The 19,597-nt window shown below is 42.2% G+C and overlaps 6 protein-coding genes across 6 annotated transcripts; 1 reads left to right on the forward strand and 5 right to left on the reverse strand.

Moving 5' to 3' along the window:
* Positions 1–128: 128 nt before the first annotated feature.
* On the reverse strand, positions 129–3,495 carry HLH54F (basic helix-loop-helix domain-containing transcription factor HLH54F). Its single transcript, XM_002050563.4, has 3 exons — positions 3,258–3,495; positions 2,842–3,182; positions 129–635 (listed from the first exon to the last, which is right to left on the reverse strand). The coding sequence occupies exons 1-3, from the start codon at positions 3,331–3,333 to the stop codon at positions 315–317; spliced, it is 738 nt and encodes a 245-aa protein (XP_002050599.1). The 5' UTR covers positions 3,334–3,495; the 3' UTR covers positions 129–314.
* A 2,568-nt stretch (positions 3,496–6,063) lies between these two features.
* LOC6625816 (sodium-independent sulfate anion transporter) lies at positions 6,064–10,061 on the reverse strand. Its single transcript, XM_002050562.4, has 9 exons — positions 9,867–10,061; positions 8,867–9,166; positions 8,587–8,811; positions 7,617–7,732; positions 7,255–7,558; positions 6,893–7,195; positions 6,685–6,830; positions 6,446–6,616; positions 6,064–6,389 (listed from the first exon to the last, which is right to left on the reverse strand). Exons 1-9 carry the CDS (start codon positions 9,889–9,891, stop codon positions 6,162–6,164), a joined length of 1,818 nt encoding a protein of 605 aa, XP_002050598.2. The 5' UTR covers positions 9,892–10,061; the 3' UTR covers positions 6,064–6,161.
* Positions 10,062–10,181: 120 nt separating this feature from the next.
* LOC6625815 (WD repeat-containing protein 5) lies at positions 10,182–11,549 on the reverse strand. Its single transcript, XM_032436266.2, has 2 exons — positions 10,703–11,549; positions 10,182–10,618 (listed from the first exon to the last, which is right to left on the reverse strand). The coding sequence occupies exons 1-2, from the start codon at positions 11,444–11,446 to the stop codon at positions 10,325–10,327; spliced, it is 1,038 nt and encodes a 345-aa protein (XP_032292157.1). The 5' UTR covers positions 11,447–11,549; the 3' UTR covers positions 10,182–10,324.
* Positions 11,550–12,066: 517 nt separating this feature from the next.
* LOC6625814 (ribonuclease H2 subunit B) lies at positions 12,067–13,246 on the reverse strand. Its single transcript, XM_002050560.4, has one exon. The coding sequence runs from the start codon at positions 13,170–13,172 to the stop codon at positions 12,159–12,161; it is 1,014 nt and encodes a 337-aa protein (XP_002050596.1). The 5' UTR covers positions 13,173–13,246; the 3' UTR covers positions 12,067–12,158.
* A 118-nt stretch (positions 13,247–13,364) lies between these two features.
* sub (subito) lies at positions 13,365–15,669 on the forward strand. Its single transcript, XM_002050559.4, has 4 exons — positions 13,365–14,012; positions 14,074–15,091; positions 15,157–15,337; positions 15,403–15,669. The coding sequence occupies exons 1-4, from the start codon at positions 13,499–13,501 to the stop codon at positions 15,508–15,510; spliced, it is 1,821 nt and encodes a 606-aa protein (XP_002050595.1). The 5' UTR covers positions 13,365–13,498; the 3' UTR covers positions 15,511–15,669.
* A 384-nt stretch (positions 15,670–16,053) lies between these two features.
* LOC138910835 (polyadenylate-binding protein) lies at positions 16,054–19,530 on the reverse strand. Its single transcript, XM_070209893.1, has 2 exons — positions 18,850–19,530; positions 16,054–18,489 (listed from the first exon to the last, which is right to left on the reverse strand). Exons 1-2 carry the CDS (start codon positions 19,528–19,530, stop codon positions 18,265–18,267), a joined length of 906 nt encoding a protein of 301 aa, XP_070065994.1. The 3' UTR covers positions 16,054–18,264.
* Positions 19,531–19,597: the final 67 nt, after the last annotated feature.

A 19,597-nucleotide genomic window follows, 5' to 3' on the forward strand; every position in this document is an offset into this window, starting at 1 on the left:
GTTGTTGTTGGGCTCTTTGTTTGTGTGCAAGCAGCTGTGCGCCAGGGCTGCGTGATGGTGAATTGCGCGAAGAGAGTTGCCAGATAGTTGGCTGTTAAATTTGAATACAAAATGCTTACGTTTTTCTGTTACGTTTCTCTTGCTTATGTTTATTGGCTAGGTAATATTGTTAAAGTTAAACATAATACTAGTCTTTGGCTTAGTAAATTACATAACATACAATGCAATACAATGACGAATGACGATTAAAATCACGTTTTTAATACGATTTCAGTTAGAGCGTAAGTTAAAGTAAATGCAAGATATGCACCTCACTAGAGGCTATGCGCCTGACTAGTTGATATTGTAATGCCACGCTGATGCTGTCCCAGGCCAGCCGATTCATAGGCACAACAGCCATTGCCACTACGTGTCTGCTCCAATTGCAAGCCCATATCCGTTGGATACCAATGTGCATCCTGCAGCTGTGTATAGCTAACATCGGTTGCCATGTGAGGCTCATGTCTTGGCGTCTTCGGATAGGATTGCGTTTGAGAACTTTGCCAATCCATGCGCGCCGAGTTGAATGTCAGGTTGGAATTGCTGTTGCGATTGTGGCCGTGTTGCAAATGTTGATGAAACTCAAAGGGCCAGCTCTGTGAAATTAATAAGCGAATATGATATATAATAGTCGATCAAAACCTGATGCTGATGAAAGCCCCATCTTGATAGATAGAGTTGTTGCAAGGCAATGCTCTGATTAGGGCTAACCGCACAGCTGTAAATGCAACAATATGACGACAAGCCGACAGCGACAGCTCCTTTGTTTGTTTATACAATTTTGATTGTTTTTAGTGGCTCTTTGGGAAATGTTTTCATAGTTGAACAATAACAGCGTCATTAACGTATCTATAAAAACATATAAACAGGCCAAAGACAAGAGACACTCATGGGCAGCCCCGGCTAACCAATGGGTAATGGATTGCACTCTCTCTCTCTCTCTCTCTCTCTCTCTCTCTAACTCTCTGTTCCCACCCAGCCCTCAAGTCTGTAGGCGGCGCGTGCGACCGAGATAAATTAGGGTGCCGCCGTGCGGCTGTTTAGGAAGCCGCGATATGGTCCTGACAAATGCAAACAAAACACGGCCAACATATGGGCACAAGACGCCGTCGAAGCACAATATTTGCTGAACATTTTCACGCATTCAACTTCAGTGAATGAATAAACAAATTGCCTATAAACGGATTGCTAGAGTATTTGTGAAACTTTTCTTCTGTTTTTTCTTTGGGTAAATCCTCGGTGCAGGCAGATCGTAGAGAAATACCCAATTATAATACGGATAGTTTTAATGTCTTATAAAAAAGGAATAAAAAAAGGTGGCATTATATAAAAAGAGACATAAAATGAATGAATCCCTTTTAACCCTTTTAACTAGAGACTCAAAAATTAGAAATAAAATAGGTTTTTGTAGATCAAACGTAGTTTTTTTTTACAGAATTTTGATTAGACCTTTCCAAATTTACATCGTTGCTTTCCTCCTTAAAGTTGAGAAAATAGATCGTCTAGTGGGCATAGATCCCGATATTGGGGGAAGACAAGTTATATATATATGTTCGATTTTCTTTAACTTATTTTATTTTAGCCAAAGATAAAATTCCCAACCTCTGTGAGTATTGTCCAAACGGGTAGAGGATATCTGCCAGTCGAACGCTTCAGATTAGAGAATTTGGACTTGTTTTTTATTAAATACCACTTAATATCTAGCGAAGAGTCAGCAGCGACAATTTTCCCTTGCATGTCATTCACTTTGGTCGCTTCAAAGTCGTGCATCTTTTTAAAAATAACAAGAAGAAATACTTGCGAGGAATAACCAATGTTCCTAGCCCGACGGCTCGACGCGACGAACGGAGATGTCTCCGTGTGAGTCTGTCACTCATATTTAGTATTTTTGAAATTCACAAAAGTATCTGATTACAGGAAAGCCAGACACAAACTGAAATCACAAAATGTGATTTTTTTTTCTGCTGTTTGTTGTTGCTGTTGTACTCAAAATTGGGCGGACGGGGGCCTACACCTTTGGAAGGTATAAAGCACTTGAGCAGATGTTGCCCAACATACTATTTGAAAATATTAGATTTTGATGGTTTTTATCTAGGTTTGCTAACTAAAGAGCAGAAAGTAGACTCTTATAATTATTGTAAACCCGAATTTTGATTAACTGAAGAATGTTGTATATTAACGAAAACTAATTAAAAGTTATGTCCGAAGATTCGGCAAGGAATAACTAGAGAATGGGCTATGAAACAGCTTGTTTGTCGGGTGAAAGAAAAATATAGATATTTTTGTATTTAATGATATTTTAATAGGGTTGATTGCGATCTGTCGCACGTCTGACATGTTAGAGAATATTTTATATCAACGAAAGTAAATGTCAAAGATTTAAAAGATGAAACCTTTTAACTTCTGAGGAATAGCTTGATGGCTGGATAAAAGAAGAATTTATGCTAAGCGGGCACTACTAAAACATGATCTATAGATATTTTTTTGTATTTTATAAAATTTTAATTGGGTTAATTGCGATCTGTCGCACGTCTGACAAAAAACTGGACGAGCTTGAGCCTATCAACGCCGCCTATCATAGCTGAGCTGACACCTGTCACGACTTGACGCAGTCCAGCTGCAAGCACGAGCAGCTATAGATGTTCCATATATGTTGTATATATGTATGCATATATATAGGGTATATATCCCATTCACTTTTGCTGCAACGCTAAGTGGTGCCACTGACATCACTTATACGCACCATAGACACAGGCACAGGTCGAGCGTTGGCTCGACAGAGTTTCTGCTGTTGACACTTACCATGCCGAGTTGTCCAGCATTGTGGAAATTGAAAGTTGTCGTCGCTGCTGCAGCATCGTTGCCGCAATCCGTCGCTAGACTCCGTGTGTCCAGCGCAGCAGCTAGAGCGGCGCCGGATTGCGTTGGATTGGCATTGGCTGTGCCGTTGCCCGTCTCGACGGCATTGATTAGCTGCTTGATGTAGAGCGTGGCCAGGCGCAGTGTGTCCAGCTTGGATAGCTTTGTGTCCGGTGGAATGTTGGGCAATTTGGTCTTCAGACGTCCATAGGCGCTGGATAGCACTCGCATGCGCATTCGCTCCCTGGCATTTGCCGCATTCCGTTGCACCGGCGGCTGGGAACCTAATAGATTTTGTTGTTGTTGTGGATTAGCCATGGGAGCAAGGTTTGGCTAGGGTATGGCCCACTGGTGCTTACTGTGTGAGCTGGCATCCTCGTCGAAGTCATCGTCGTACAGATCTAGGGGGCTGGAGGCGCGCTTTTTGCGTGGCATTGGGCAAGCTTTTTATATATTTTCTATAAACTAATTCTTAAAGCACTTGCACAATTTCGTGAGGAAATACCTCTAACACTATTTTAAATATAATTTATTTTTTGGAATTCGTTAAAGTTCTGATTTTGTAAAGATCGAACCGTCTATGACCGTGTCGCAGCACATTTGAAACACATCTGAATATTCTGCTCGAAAAATCTTCCTTTTTACACACACTCCTCTCACTCTCCCTCTCTCTCTCTCTCTCTCCCTCGGCGATCTCTGTCGCCGTCTTTTGCTCTCGCAATGTTGCCTATTTTTGGCACTTGTAGGCGTGCCCCCGCTCCGTAATAGTCCGTTGAGGCAGCTACAATTGGTGGAAGCGGCAACACATGGTGCGATCCGTATTATCTCTGGGCCCCGGGGCCGCCATGAGATTGGTCCAGCTGGTGGCTGCTGCCGTTTCCTTGTTTACGCTAACCAAAAATGAATCAATTTGTATATTTATCGGGCATGTATTATATTTGCTGTGCATACACAAGATCCTAAAGAAAATTTTAAGGATGCCAGAAGTGCGCGCAAAGCGTGCTAGGAACCAGCTGTAACCACCTGGAGCCCAAATTCGATATCGTCGTGTAATCCACAGGAATCAGTCGGGCGCTTGATCCGGACACGACCCCGACAGCACACGCGCCATTCTTATTATTAGAAATCAATATCATCGTAATCCACTTGAAAGTTTAAAGCAATTTACATTTTTATTATTATTATTATTTCAAAATATTATTTACACTTGGAGAAAGCTGCTCTTTTCTGGAAACTGGTAAAAACCCGATCCCAGACTAGTGTGTGTAAAGTGCATGGTTTGGGCTGTGCTTTGATCACCAATCAATCAGTCAATCAGTCAGAACAAACAGTGTTATACTTATATAGAGATATAATAATATATCTGATATATATCCTATCAAGATATTATAGAGCTCTTGTGGAAGAATGGGTCTATAAAAATGAGTTTTTAGATGGGAAACTGTTTTGTTGCCCATGAATATCGTGCTTCACATTTTTCTCACATATCTGTAAAACAGGCAAAGGATTTTAAAACGTAGGCGTGTCGAAAATGTCCGTAACTTATCGTTAACTGTATTTAATGCAATAACTCGTTACCTCGTGGTTCAGTTGGATAATTCTTTCATCCAATACTTCTGTTCCGTGAATTATATTTATACAATCTTCAGGATATTACTGAGACAGGTTCGGCTGAGACATGTGTCTGTTTTTGCACATTTTGTGGAAATCTTTTATTCATAATTTAACACCTAAGCTCCAAATTGACAATAAAACACCAATCAATACAGTCGTTTATATAGAGATTACCTAGTCGAACCTCTTAATGTGACTTTGAAAGCGTCACCACAATTATGGCCCAAGTAATAGCGCACACAGCGCCAGGATAAATAGCGGAAGTGTGGATTTGGAGCTGGCGTAGGCGGATGTTAGGCTGTGGCGCAACACGAGGAGTGTGTGCAGCTGGAAGACCCAGCAGACTGCCAAATGAGATGGGGTCATCCGCCAAGGTGACCTACAGACCACGGGTGGAAAACAGAGATTGGTGCCGATTACAAAAAGGTTCAAAAAGGAGCTATGAAAACCTCACACATTTGCAAGTGTCCCAAGGATACAATACATATATATAGGAGACAGTCCAGTCAAAACGGGCTACTATGAATTGGATACCACCAAAGGCCGTAATTAAAACTCGGCTGAACTCTTCCTAGAAAATTGATATTTCTTGCCCAACCGGTGAAAGGTAGATCCCTCTCTCTCTCCTTCTTTGCCTCTCTCTCTCATTCTCTCTCTGGCTCTGAGCGGGTGCAGACCGCTTCAAGTGCCTGGAGAAAGCCATAAATTGTGCTGCATTCGGCTCAATAGTTCGGAGAAAGGAGCCACAGGCTGTCTGCCTGACTGTCTGCGGTTAACAGTTCAATTAATTTTGTTGAGCAACTATTATGACATAATGGGTGAGGTTCTTCGAAGCATTTTCCAAACTTCTCGTAATACAATATGAGGCGAGAATCCAGCAGACAGGCTGTCGCCGTGCCTTCAGAGTCTGGGATGGAAATGTATGGAATGGGAAGGAGTTAGTGCTCACTTTTATGCCTTGGCTGCTTAAATAGAGAGAAAAGAGCTTAAATAGAGAGAACGATATTCGAGTTGATGTAGCTCCTCCAGAAACTTTGCCTTCAAATCTTTCTCTAACCCTTTCGCCTTCCGTTCAACTCCAGCCCATTGACTCAGTTCTGATGTAAAGGCAAATATTCCAAAAGATCTTAACTACTATTAGACGGCTTTGTAAGAACACTGTTTTTATACCCTGAACCCATTAAATATGGGTATAAGGGTATATTGTATTTGTGCAAAATCCAAATGTATGTAACAGGCAGAAGGAAGCATCTCCGACCCCATAAAGTATATATATTCTTGATCAGCATCAATAGCCGAGTCGATCTAGCCATGTCCGTCTGTCTGTCCGTCCGTCCGTATGTATGAACGCAAGGATCTCAGAACCTATAGATGTGCTCCTAGTGCCTGCGCAGATCGAGTTTGTTTCCGATAATCGATAACTTACTCCGTTTCCAAGCAATCGATAAGAAATCGGTATCGATATCCTGTTTTTGGGCAATTTTGGTAAATAATGAGAGCTAGAGTCCCCAAACTTGCCATATAGCTTCTAAAATAGAATATATATATGCATTTGATGTTGGAAGAAGAGGGTTCCGACTAGAACCTCTTACTTGTTTATTAATGAATATAAAATACTGTAAGCTTAAATAGTTGGGCTAAGCTACGCTCTAGGCCGCATTGACTTGGCTTTGTGAGGTGTCAATGGTTACAGTCGATGCCGTGTTGGATGGATCGAAGTGGGAAGCGACCAGCTCTTCCAGCTCGTAATCAAATTTGAATATGGAACGCATGTCACTCTTGAGCCGGCAGACGACGCCAGCGGAACCAATATTCCAGTTCCAACAGATCAGATCACAGTTCAGAGCCTTAATATCGCCTTGTAGCGATATTATGTTCTACAGAGCATGGTTAAGGGTTTAGTTTAAGACTAAATAGGTCTCTTCATGCCTACCATAGCCACTGTATAATCAATGGAATTAATCTCCTGGCCCTTGATCACAACTAAAAGTATTTTGCAGTCCTGCTGATTCAGATAAGCCACAACCTTTTCCTTCAGATACTCCGCAGAGGCATAGTCCAGCTTCTGCTTGACATCGACCAGTGCAACTTCATAGCCATTGATCTAAGGGGAGCAAAGTAAATAAATTAAATGTATATTAATTGAGAATGTACTCGGAAGAGTTTTCTCACCTTCTCAAGCGTAATGAGAACCTGCGGTCGAGCGCTGCTATAAAGTATATAGATGAGATTGGCCACAATGCCACAGACTATGCCGTATTCCAGGCTCCAGAACAAGCAGGTCACAATTGTCACCACGAAGGGAAAGAGATCGCGTTCTATTGAAGATATTAAATCATTTGACATATGCATATGCAGCTCTTTTTTCTCTTGCTCTCACTCTTTGCTTTCCACATATCGGAGATTCTCTCCAGCTCGACTAGAGATATCATAGCTGCTATTATGAGAGCTGCCAGCGTCGATTTGGGTATATAGTAGAAGGTTTGCGTGAGAAAGGCCAGGGCCATCAGCACGAGCGCTCCAGTTACGGCTCCTCCTAGGGGTGTTCTCACACCGCTCGCATTGTTGACGGCCGTGCGCGTAAACGAACCAGTCACCGGCATGGAGAGCACAAAGCTACCCATAATATTGCACATGCCCAGGGCGATCATTTCCTGCGAGGCATCCACAATTTTGCCCTTGGCTAGAAGCAAGGCATAGAGTTAAGCTGAGCTGGAATCCGCTGAAGCTGAAATCACTTACAGAATGCCTTGGATATGGCCACGATCTCGAGTATGGCAATCATTGGAATGGACGCCAAGGAAGCGCCCACAGTGCCTATCATGTCGCCAAAGGACACGTACTCCCCATCGACGACTGTGCTGAAGGGTGGCAAGCGGAAGGGTGGCAGGCCCGCGGTTATGTTGCCCGTCACACGGAATGGCTGATTGCCATCTCGACTGAGTATATAGGCGAGGAATGTCCCGAATATGACGGCCAATGCATTGCGCGACAGCGAGAGATACTTCCAGACCAGCCTGTGGCCCCATTTGATCTTTGTCAATTGCTGCAAAAAATATGTTTACTAGGTTCATCATAGGAATACTTACTAGGACAAGGCTTACCTTCATGAGCAGCAGAAAGACCAAAGTCAGAACACCCAGCAAGGCGTCCCAGATCCGTATCGAAGTCAGATTCATAAAGAAATGCTGCCACGAGGGCAACAAATCGTTCGAAGGACCTATGAAGTAAACGATCTTGGATTACCAGGATGTCTGAAGAACATTTAACTGGGCTATATCATATTATACGGAAGCTAAACTTCCATTCCTTCAATCCAAAAGTTTCTATGCTATATAGTCGAGATCTCAGGCTGACTTTCTACCTTGACTTAGGCAAAATATCTTTAAAGTCTCCTCACGATATTTTAAGACCCTTAGCCAGACTATTATGCAATTAGCGCTACAATCTCTATTTGTTCATTAATTTTGGGTAAATGAGACTTCTATCCTCTGTTAAGGGCGAAAGGAAATAACTGAAACAAACATAATTCACTTGAGAGAGATAAGAAGACCTCATAAGACAGTTCCCGTTCCAATTCCCTGATCCGGTCCCTAAAAAGCGACCTGCTCCACAGTTCTTATCTCTCTACCCGGATATTTTAAGGTTTATCAGACGATACTACTAAATATAATAACCAGATTCTATTGTTGGGAGCAAGTCGACGATTATAAATCAATCCTCGGAAAATATCTGACACAATAAATCAGACAACTGAACGAGGAGAAACTTCAAGTCCCAGGCTAATCTATGCACGTAGTGTCCGGGCCAAAAGCCAATAATATTTAATAATAATAATAATAATAATAATAAACAAAATGATTCAATCATTATTACATAAATAATAATAAATAAAACCAAAAATAATGAATGTATATCATTTTATAAAGTGAACCCAAATAATCTATGATATCAAAGGACATGTTCCTTGATACCTATGCAAATTTATAACCGTAATTATGATTATAAAAATTGCTTGCATTGGAGAAACCCCTGCTGATAGGCGATAAGAAATGGAAAAATTTTCGAACTTACCCTTGAGGCCAGCGAGATTATTGATCTGAGCACTTCCAATTGTTGTGGCCGCTGCCATCGTAAAGCCAGTTATGACCGGAATCGATATGAAGCGCACCAGCACGCCCATATTGAGCAGACCAAGGAGCAGAATGATGGAGCCGGCCAGGAAACAGACGAGCACCGCATAATCCGGACTAATGGTCGCATATTGGTTGACCATCAGCGCCATGATCGCAGTTGTGGCTGTGTACGCGAAGCCAATTAGAAGTCGATTAAAGATCTAGATGTGCCGACTTACCAATGGTCACGTCCTTGCAGGAGCCGAACACAATGTACGTAAAACAGCCCATAAAGGCCGAATAGAGGCCATATTGTGGCTCCAGTCCGGCCACAACTCCATACGCAATGGCCTGCGGTATGGTTGTGAGTCCGACCGTAAAGCCGGCTATAAAATCCTGCACCACATACCCGGAGCGATAGCGCGGCAGCCAGCTTAGTATCGGAAATTTGTTGGTGATTGTCGCAGGGCGACAAAACTTTCGTCCACTCTCTCTGATAAGCGTGCCCACATCGGGCAACTGCTCCCGGTAAAGATTCTCTGCAAGTACCCCCCGACCCGGAATCACAAATCCATTAGAGCTAATAACATATTTATGACGCTGCGACGTGCATTGGCGTTGGGTCTGTTTTGAAATCAAATCATAAATCCGAACCGATTCGAATATGCCGCCTAGTAGCAACGGACTCGGACAACATATTATTGGGGGGCCACGAATAACCCAGAGATAAGCTCGCTTTTATATGAACTTGTTTGTTTTATAAGGCACGTACAGACTTATCTCGTAAACATGTGTGCTGAATGAACCAGTGAAATCATTAATAGTCGCATTCGAAAGTGGGTTTATTATTATTATTATAAATTACAAACAATTATCTTATGTTATCCCGGGACAATCCACAAATGCCAAGCAATAACTCCAATAACCGATATATAAAATTATATATGTATAATATATATGCTGGGATTTAAGGTTTGGCTCGCGCCAGAAACAAATTTCTGCTGCATTTAATAATATTTGAGCTTTAAAAATAAAGCTCCAGAGCTTGAATATTTGGAAATTGAAATTTGTTCGCATCGATCAATTGAATATCGGCTTTTGTTATTCAATTTAAAATGAAGAGATCTTAAATTGAATGCCATTCGCTTTCTAACCGGCATGGGAAAACCCAGAGGGGGATTTCCATCTCCCTCCCCGCCAGCTGTCCACAAACCAAATGCAATACGAACGCAAACTCACCTTCATTGTTGTCATTGGCTCTCATAACTTTGCTAGCTCAACGATTCTTCTAGTTTTTTTTTTACTCAATTGTTTTTTTATTTATTATATTTATATATATATTGTTTGTTAGTTTTGTTATTTTATTTTGATACTTCGTTTAAGTATCGCGTTCCGCGTTGACTTCCGCGTTAAATTACAATAATGAGGCGAGCGTTCGCTCAGTGCGACGCTCAAGACTTGAGTGACGCTCCAATCGCTTGGCGGACCGACTGGGCCCAGACTGAGTGCACACACACACACACACACACACCCGTACACACAGAAGTGTGCGTGTGTGTTGTGCCATACATGATTTGCGATTCTGATTATCATGTTATCTTGTATTACTACAATTGTTACGACTTCAGCGATAAGAATACCAATACAAAGTTGGCTTAGAGACAAATGCAATTAAATGCTAATTAAATACAGGTTAATTATTTATTTAATTCGATTACGGTCTCGCTGCTCTGCCAGATCCGGAGGTTCTCGGTGTTCTGCAGTGCGCCCGTTGCGATCAGATTCAATTTGGGATGACAATCCGTGCAGATGATCTCGTGCGCATGTGCATTTAGTTTTTGTACAAGCTCCTTGCTCTGCAGACTCCATATATAGAGGCAACTGTCCTCGCTGCCCGACACGATCCACATGCCCGCTGTAACGGAAAATTTGACGGCAATGCAATACTTGAGATTCGTGTGGCCTCTGTAGATGCGCAAACATTTTGGCTTCTGAAAGTTCCACAGTTTTATCTGGCTGTTCAAATAGGCGGCGAGTATATATCTGCCATTTGGCGCAAACTTTACATAGCCCACCGGTGAATTATCCTCATCGATAAGCGTCTTCAGCACCTGCCCGCTGATCGTGTCCCAAATGCGCACAAGGCCATCAAAGCTGCCGGTGACAAAGAGTGTGCCATCACGATTGAAGTCCACGGACGAAATTGGATCCATGTGGGCGGGTATAATTTTTAGGGACTTGCCGTTGCGCACATCCCACAGCCGCACGGTGCAGTCAAAACTGGTGGACGCTATTAGATTCGCTTGCGGATTAATGCTGCAGGCAAACACATAGCCAGCATGCCCCTCCATTGTCCGCAGGCACAGGCCGCCGTGCGGATCCCAGAGCCTTATGGTCTTATCATCGCTGCAGCTGGCCATGAATTTGCCATCCGGCGCCCAGGCCACATCGTTTATGCCCAGTACATGTCCAGCCAGTGTTTTGTTCAGCTGAGCCGTGCCCAAGTCCCACAGCTTGAGTAAACTATCTGCCGATGCACTGGTCAGCCAGTCGCCGCCAGGAGCAAATCGCACGGCGGTTATGTGCCGCTGGTGACCCTCCAGCGTGTACTTGAGCTCATAGCCAGGCGACACGGCCTCGATCTTATTATTTACTATGGGTTTATCCTCGCTGTTGGCTTCCTTAAATGGCAGCGGCATCTTGAAAAGTTGCTCCACACTGCTGGCAGCCATGTCGCCGCCTCCGAACAATGTGTTCGGCAGTTCCGCAGGATCTGCATAGACCAGCTCCATGGTCAATATATCGTCAGGCGTTGACATTGCGCAGTCAATATTGGTCCACAATTGGAATACAAAATTTTTAGTACAATTCGAGTTTACGGCCTTAGAAACTGGGCAATGACAGACAGGCCCAAGCGGCAGGCTGTTGCAAATTTTCAGAAGCCAGGGCTGCATTTTGAGCGCCTTCTAACTGAATTTCAAACAGCGGGAGGGCAACACTTAACGTGCATATTGCTATTCGATTAGAGCCTTGCATGTAAACAATCATTTAAAATATATAAAAACATGCGTTTATGGATAAAAAAGCACAATAAATACAGTGGGCCATAGTTATACAATGGTATATAAAATAATTTAAGCTTATCTGCTTAGCAGATCTGTCTGTAACATACATTACAATGCATATTACAGGGTATTTAGTATGCAGTCATTTAAATCTAGCCAGTTATGAGACATCAATCATATAAGAAATGCCGTGCTATGCAAACATGTAATTATTTTGTTGCCTGCGACAGTTGGGGCGTCATATTTATACAACCTGTTGGTAGTACCAGGCCAGACATGTTAATAAAAACATTAAACAAGCCTTTTGACAAGAAGTTATGCGCCCAATCTGAAGATGTGCGTGCGCTGCGACATAAACAGAGAAGTCAGTGAACTTCAATCATTGTTGTTCATCGTTTATATAAATAAAATGAGTTGATATTGTGAACAATGCTTCTAAAAAATGCAACTTATTATATGCTTAAGACTATTTGACTTTGAAAAACGATGCAATGCTCTTGCTGCCCTTGGCGCCTTTGGCCAGCGCCTTCTCCTTGGCCGTCATGGTGCGCTCCTTAAGCGGTGCAGGTGTGCTGGGCGACGTGATGCTCTCCTTTATGTCATCGCTGTCGATCAGGCTGCTGTTCCGCAGCTGTGCAGCAGCATCATCGCCATTGGCGAGCTTAATTTTTTTGCTATTTGCACTGGTTTGTCCTTGCTGGGATTTCCGTTTCTGGGACGTGGCATTTTCTTCGACTAGTGCCTGAATCTCACTTGGTATGTGCAGATAGTTTGTGAGTTCCGCATGTAAGTCCGCATCTAAATATCTTCCCACATAATCGCAGGCCATGCGCATGTAGTCAATTTCGTTGACATCGTTTTCTTCTACCAACTTTTCACTGCGCACGTAGTTTTGCGATTTGGCACCCAATCCACAGTGCACCCGTTTCGCCTTGAGCACGGACACAACTTGTCGTGTCTTCAAGGCAAGCCATGCCAGCACCCGCTGATTATTGTACTTGTAGAAGATCAGATCGCCGGAGGTCTTCACATCGGCCACACACTTCAAGCCGTCGCTGCTCACGAAGTTGGTAAGCAGACGATTTGTACTGGCATCCGGCTCATCCACACATATGCTGTCCAGCGACATTGCGCGCTGGGAGCAATGCTTGCGTAGATGATGAAGTGCTAGTAGTGTGGCATCTATTGGCGTCGTCATGTATGTGCGTCCGTTTGAGCTCACTTCACTGTTTATAAGCCAGCTGCGTCGCGGTTCTGCGTACTCTAGCACCTCCATTATCTCCCGCTCCTGAAGCGTTACAAACAAAGCCGGTCGCGCCTTACCGGGATGATAGAAGCGCTCCAAGCGCAATCGATGGTCGCCTTCAGCATCGAGCAACTTTTCCGATATATAGAATACTTTCTTTATGGCACACGCTTTTTGTGGCACCGCATCTGGATCCGCCTTGGGTTTTGTGGAGCGCGTTCCCTTTTTACTCATATCAGAAACTTATGAAAACAAGAGCTCCCGCCTTTATTAATGTTTTTGTTTTGCACACTTGTGCAAATGTTGCCACCTTGGTGCAATCAATCGATAGTTTTGTCAGCATGTCGTGCTATCGATAGGAATGCCACTTGCTGTAGTGAAAAATGTGATGTTATCGTATGTCCGACCAGCTCTAGCTTCGAGATAGTTAGCAAAGCGAAAACAAGTTCAAAAAAGTTGGCAGCACGAAACAAAGCGTCTTTAAGTCGAACCGCCAAAAACTACAAACAAATTAATTAAAAACATTAAAATATACCAGCCGTTGGTACCGTTGCGAAATAATGGAAAGGGATGTGGGGAATAAGCGCGAGATGCGCTCCTTTTTAATGCCACGCGATCCCAGTATTGATCGCCGTTTTCGACCTCGCCCCAACAAACAGCTACGCTTATTCGACGAGGCGATCCCCGAAACAAGCGACAGCTCCACAGACTGCTCGGATACGGAATCGGACTACACGAAAAACGGCGAAGAAGATGGCAGTTCGACAGACAACAGTGAGCTGGAGACGGGACCACAGGTGTTCTTACGTCTGCGTCCAGTGGAATCTCCCTCCAAACTATATGGCATTTCCGACTGTGGCAATGTGTTGATCACCAGTGCCGCCGTGACCGAGAACAGCAGCAACAATGTGAATCGCATGGAGAAGCACTACAGCTTCACCAACATATTTGACAGTCTCGTTGGTCAGCGGGATGTATATGACAAATGTGTGGGCCCACGCATTTCGGAGGAGGAATGTGTTACGATCATGGCTTACGGAACATCCGGTTCAGGCAAAACCTACACGCTGCTTGGTACGTAATCGAAAAAAAAAACTTAACTCTGAATCCACGTTCATGCAGTTTGCTACTCTAGGTGATAATGTTAGGGCCGGCGTTATACCGCGCGCCCTGGAAAACATATTCACCATGTATAATAAGCAGTTGTATACCACGCCCAAGCTTAAGCTGATCAATGCACGCATGATAATCTTGGAGGACGATGCTACTATCAAGGAAATGCAAATACGTCGCCAATTGCTCGCACTGTGTCCAGATATGACAGCACAACACCAGCGCCTGCAACAAATCATCCGAGGCGATCATGAGTTCGAGGAGAAGCCCGCGGAGGAAGTCTCCGTCATGATTTGGGTGTCATTTGTTGAGATTTACAATGAGCTTGTTTATGATTTGTTGACCGTGCCGCCGCGGCAGGCGAATATGTGCGAACCACGCCGGAAAAACCTAAAGATCGTCTGTAACCAGGGTCAAGTCTTCATCAAGGGCTTGACCAGCATATTTGTGAAAAGCAGCGATGAAGCCTTAAAATTGCTGCGACTGGGACAGCAACGGCTAACGTATGCTTCAACGGCCGTAAATTCCAACTCTAGTCGTTCTCACTGCGTCTTCACTGTGGATGTATTGAAGTACCATCGATCGGGCATGACCACACAGAACTCGTATAAATTCTGCGATCTGGCTGGCTCTGAGCGTGTGGACAAAACGGGCACGATCGGTTCACGTCTCAGGGAAGCGCAAAGCATCAATACCTCACTGATGGTGCTGGGTCGTTGCCTGGATGCGGCAAATTCTTTAAAGAAAAAGAACAATACGGATGTTATACCGTATCGGGATTCAAAGCTAACAATGCTTCTGCAAGCTGCTCTGTTGGGCAAAGAGCGTTTGGCCATGATTGTGACGGTGACGCCCCTGGATAAATACTACGAGGAGAATCTCAATGTGCTAAGCTTTGCATCCATAGCCAAGAATATATTGTTTAAACAGAGGCTGGTGAAGCAGCACAATACCCGCTACTCGGCGTTTGTGGAGTACAGCCAGTCAGCGGAGACGCGAGATAAGCAATACATAGAGGAACTGGAAGCCCAGAATATTAGGTAAAGTAAATTATGACATTTATTCGACATGGATTTAACGAAAGGGACAATAATTCAATTGCTAGCCTGCGTGCCGAGAACGATCGCTTGATCTACGATCATGTGCTGAAGATGCAGCTGCAAGAGGAGAAATTGCGCAAGGAGCTAACGGACACATTCCAGGAGACCATACAATCCAATCTGAAGCAGTGCGAGGAGCGGCATGAAAAAAAGATTCAAATGCTCAATCGTGAATTCGAGGCGAAGGTTTGTCAATGCTACTCCACTATGCTCTTGGTCTATTCTGTAAAAATTATTGTATAAATTTATAGATTGCTTCGCTTAAGCGCAAATACGAGGAACAAATCGAAGACTTGAATGACGAAATCGACGAACTGAAATCGGCCAATAGCGATGTAGAAATAATCGACGAGGAATAATTTTTATACGCACTTTAGTTAATGTTGTGTGTGTTATTTTCTACTAAGAGTTCGTGCCCTATTTTTTTTTGGTTTGCTGCGTTTTAAAAAATTTCTGTTCTGTTTTCCCCAAGATTAATAATAATTGATTAAATGAAACATTTTCATCTCAATTTTAAACACTTTTTGCAAAAGCATTTTTATTCAAATTTCTCATATTTTACTGCGTTTACTTTTTCATTCTTGATTTTTCATCATTTTTAATTTTTATATATCGTCTTGGTTTTTAATAAGTAGGTATTTTCCTTTTTTTTTCACTTCTATATGTTTATAATTAGGATTTTTTTTTGTTTTTTAATGGAATTACACATATATAAATATATGTATGTATATATGCCTGCACTATTTGTGTGTGTGTGTATAGGGTGTGTGTGTGTGTGTGTGTCGCTTGGGGACTCAACGTGAGAGTCGCTGCCCAAAAAAAATGATATATTAAAAAAAAAAGTACATAAGTATTATTTATGTTATTAATTTCTCATTTAGCAAAATGTGCAAAATCGAGTATTTATTATAAATTTTGAATTCTGTTCATTTTTTAAGGATTTTGGTTTTAGTTTTTTCATCTTATTTATTTTTTTTTTTTTGTTCGAGTTTCGCCTTGTAAATATGCATTGTATCGTGTATAATTTTGCATTTTGTTTAATTCGTACTGGCTAAAAATTTAGTACTATAAAAGGTTATATTTCAAGGTTTTGCTTTTGTTTTTCTCATACTATTAATATTTTTTCGGATTTTGTTTTTATTTTTGTTTTCTTTTCTTTTTAATTTAAATTCTGCAAAAGCAATTAAGTTTCGGTTTTATTACAATTAATGATAAAAATACACATATGTCGCATTTGCTTTGCAAACGAAAAGTTTCATATTTTTTTTTTTTTTTTTTTGTACATTTTGCATTAAACATTTTTGCATATTTGTTTACTTTTTTTTTCTTCTCTAAATTCATATTGCGTGTGTGTCTGTGTGTGTGTGTGTGTGTACATTCTAATACTATCAATTTCCTGTAAATTATAATTTTTATTTATTTCTCATTTTTAGCTCTACTTAGCTGACAAATTTTGTTAGCAGCGCTTTTAACTCGAAACGCAAAACGTAAATTATGTGTTAAATAATAAATTATTGTAAATGTGTATTCAATTAGGTTTCGCTTTTTATTTAATTACTAGATATTTCAATTGTTTTTTTCTCTTCTTGCTTTTTGTTTTTTGCTGTTGCCTTTTTTTTTTTTTAACTATACAAATTGTTCGTGTGTTTAGTTATTATTTGGGGGAGTTGTTTTTGCTTTTTGAAACATGTTTAAAAATTAAGCTCAATAATCTTAAATTATTTATGTATTATTTGCCATTTTCCGGTTAATCATAAATGTGCTGAGCATGTTTACACGCTTGCCTTTCCCTTATTTTGCATTGCATAATTATTTGCAATATATATGTGTGTTTGAATATTTGTTTTGTTTCTTCTAAAAAATTGTAAACATTGCATTTGCGTTGCACATTTATTTATTTAGGCTTTTGCATTTGAAACTATATTCGTTATAGTATGGTTCGTGTTCTGTTGCCTGGTGTTAAATGTTGAAGTTAGCTACTTGAAACAATTTACAATAAATTACAAAAATGTTTTGTAATTGTTAAATGTTTAATACTCTTTCCATGTAAACTGCAATTGCGCACAAGAGTTTCCCTCGTGCTATCAAATTTTTTTAAGATTTCTCAAATTGTTTTGCGTTATTTTTTTTTTCTTTCTTTTTTTAAATTAGCATTAGTAAGGGGGGTTGTGTTTCGAGTGGGGGAAGGGGGTGTGTGTGTGTGTGAGTATTATAATAAACGCTTTTAAACTACAGCGTGTAATATATAATTTTTTTTTTGTTTTTTTTTTCTTTGTTTTTTTTTTTTTTGTTGCCTTTATATACGTAAAGTGGGTGCTTTAATTGTTTATAGAATTTTACATCAATTGTGTGTACTTGTTTTTATTATTTGTAATTTTTTTTTGTTGTTTAATATAGTATGTGTAAATATTCATTATTTGCCCATGACTTGACATGGTAGCTATATATTTGTTTTCGCCGCTCGCCTAGATTTCACTTGCTAATTGCGTGTTTTTTTTTTTTTTCATTTTAATTTAGTAAGTATTATTTATGTATTAGAAGTATGCGTGTACGCACTCTGTTCTTGAAGCTAGAAGCTGCTCTTATCTTTTTTTTTTTAATTTTTTTTTTTTTTAGCTTCTGTGCTCGGTAAATTCAACAAGAGACAAACATCTAATCGAAAAGAAGTTAAAGAAAAACTAGCGAATTTGTTTATAAAAGATTTCATATTAATCTCTAGTATTTAGAAATCTTTTTAAGTGTGATTTAAATTTTTCTTTTCTGATAGTTCTGCCTTTGCAGAACTCAAGTGTGTGTGTGTGTGTGGGGGAGGTGTGTGTGTGTGTGAGCTGCCTACGCCTAAATGTGTGTGGGTGTGTGTGTGTTGTCTCTTCTGTGCTTGCTGTGTTTGGATCTTTTGCTTGATGCACAATATTATTTTCTGTAAATATCCATATATATGTGTATATATATATATATATATATATATATATATATATAGTTATAGATGTGTGTGTGGGTGTGTGTGTGTGTAGTGTATGTTATGTGGGGCTCTAAACAAACTTTTTATTACTTCAGCATCGCTCGCAACGGCGATAGATCCTTCCGTTGAAAGTGCACCAAATATTTGCAATTTAATAGTAAAATATTTGGCCGGCCTTTTGACGCTTGCGCTCCTCCAGCTTGCGATTGATCTCCTGCTGCCGCTCGGCTTTGCTGAGCGCCCGTGCAACATACAAGAACTTGTTGTCGCCCAGCTGCTTGCCGTGCAGCCCAATGACGGCGGCCACTGCCGATTGCGGATTCTCGAATGCCACAAATCCAAAACGACGCGAGCGTCCCTCCTCATCCAGCATCAACTGCAAGTGCATTGAATAATTAAAATCAAATGTTTAACAAATTGCTGCCCATTGCGGCAGCCATTGGCTGGGAACGCATGGGCCACAACCACGACCAGGTTCTTTAGGGCGGGCATGCGCAGCATTGAGCCGGAGCGTTGGCTAAGAGAGCGGAGAGCCGGGAGCGGAAAGCGTTGAGATGCCTGCTGTTGGCTTAAGAGATGGCAAAGTGTGCCACATGGTTTATCTGCAACTAGCTCTCCCCTTCCATATCTCACTCTCTCTCGGTAACGGCAACCCCCACCAGCTCCGCCGCCCCGCCCCGGCCTACACATCCTGTGCTAAAATATTCGCAAAATAGACAAACATAAATATACGCACCTTGTGACTGGTGATGCGGCCATAGGGCTCGAACATTTCACGCAAATGCTGCTCGGTGAACTCCTCGCTGAGATTTTTAACGTACAGATTCTTGAAATGGGTTGCCTTCTCCTGCTCACGATCCCGTCGCGGTATAAACTTAACCACATGCACCTTCTGATTATTGCATAGCATTCCGTTGACCTTTTCGATGGCAGCACGGGCGGCCTCCTCCGAATCGAAGTGGACAAAGCCGTAGCCGCGCGAATTGCCCTCCTCATCTTTGGCCACATTACAGTTGAGTATGTTGCCAAACACGGAGAAGGTCTCGTACACCGCCTTGTTGTCAATCGAGCGCTCCAAGTTCTTGATGTAAATCTTGCCGCTGTCCGGTGAGCTGTTGCTGCTGCCGCCGCTGCTGCCACTGGCCAGTGCACCGCTCGAATGGGACGAGCTCGAGGTGTGCCCGGCATTGAGCGAGTTATGACCATGTCGTCCCAGCACAGCTGCAGCGGCCAAATGATTGCTGGCCGCATGGCCGCCGCCAACGCCATGGCTCAAATGGCCGGTGGCCGCGGCATGATGATGCAGCTGCTGCTGATGATGGGCCGCGGCGGCGGCCAGCGTATGATGATTAAGCGCCGGCTGCTGCTGATGATAGTTCGCCGGATTTCCACGGAACGTCATCGAATTGACGAACATTATGGCTGGCTGTTTGTGGAGCGTGGTGGCAGCTAATAGGGTGCAGGTGCTGTAAGGTGGTGTGTGC

This window comes from Drosophila virilis, chromosome 5, assembly GCF_030788295.1.
Source record: "Drosophila virilis strain 15010-1051.87 chromosome 5, Dvir_AGI_RSII-ME, whole genome shotgun sequence".
Taxonomy (NCBI): domain Eukaryota; kingdom Metazoa; phylum Arthropoda; class Insecta; order Diptera; family Drosophilidae; genus Drosophila; species Drosophila virilis.

Coding starts and splice junctions, on each gene's coding strand:
- LOC138910835 (XM_070209893.1), bottom strand. CDS start 19,530: ATGTTCGTCAATTCGATGACGTTCCGTGGAAATCCGGCGAACTATCAT. Junction 18,490..18,849: donor GCCGCATCACCAGTCACAAG/GTGCGTATATTT, acceptor ATGCACTTGCAG/TTGATGCTGGATGAGGAGGG.
- LOC6625814 (XM_002050560.4), bottom strand. CDS start 13,172: ATGAGTAAAAAGGGAACGCGCTCCACAAAACCCAAGGCGGATCCAGAT.
- LOC6625815 (XM_032436266.2), bottom strand. CDS start 11,446: ATGTCAACGCCTGACGATATATTGACCATGGAGCTGGTCTATGCAGAT. Junction 10,619..10,702: donor TCGATGAGGATAATTCACCG/GTGGGCTATGTA, acceptor TGGAACTTTCAG/AAGCCAAAATGTTTGCGCAT.
- HLH54F (XM_002050563.4), bottom strand. CDS start 3,333: ATGCCACGCAAAAAGCGCGCCTCCAGCCCCCTAGATCTGTACGACGAT. Junction 3,183..3,257: donor CGAGGATGCCAGCTCACACA/GTAAGCACCAGT, acceptor AAAATCTATTAG/GTTCCCAGCCGCCGGTGCAA. Junction 636..2,841: donor ATGCTGGACAACTCGGCATG/GTAAGTGTCAAC, acceptor TTAATTTCACAG/AGCTGGCCCTTTGAGTTTCA.
- LOC6625816 (XM_002050562.4), bottom strand. CDS start 9,891: ATGAGAGCCAATGACAACAATGAAG. Junction 6,831..6,892: donor CGATATGTGGAAAGCAAAGA/GTGAGAGCAAGA, acceptor TATCTTCAATAG/AACGCGATCTCTTTCCCTTC. Junction 6,390..6,445: donor TTGATTATACAGTGGCTATG/GTAGGCATGAAG, acceptor CATGCTCTGTAG/AACATAATATCGCTACAAGG.
- sub (XM_002050559.4), top strand. CDS start 13,499: ATGGAAAGGGATGTGGGGAATAAGCGCGAGATGCGCTCCTTTTTAATG. Junction 14,013..14,073: donor CAAAACCTACACGCTGCTTG/GTACGTAATCGA, acceptor TTGCTACTCTAG/GTGATAATGTTAGGGCCGGC. Junction 15,092..15,156: donor CTGGAAGCCCAGAATATTAG/GTAAAGTAAATT, acceptor TTCAATTGCTAG/CCTGCGTGCCGAGAACGATC.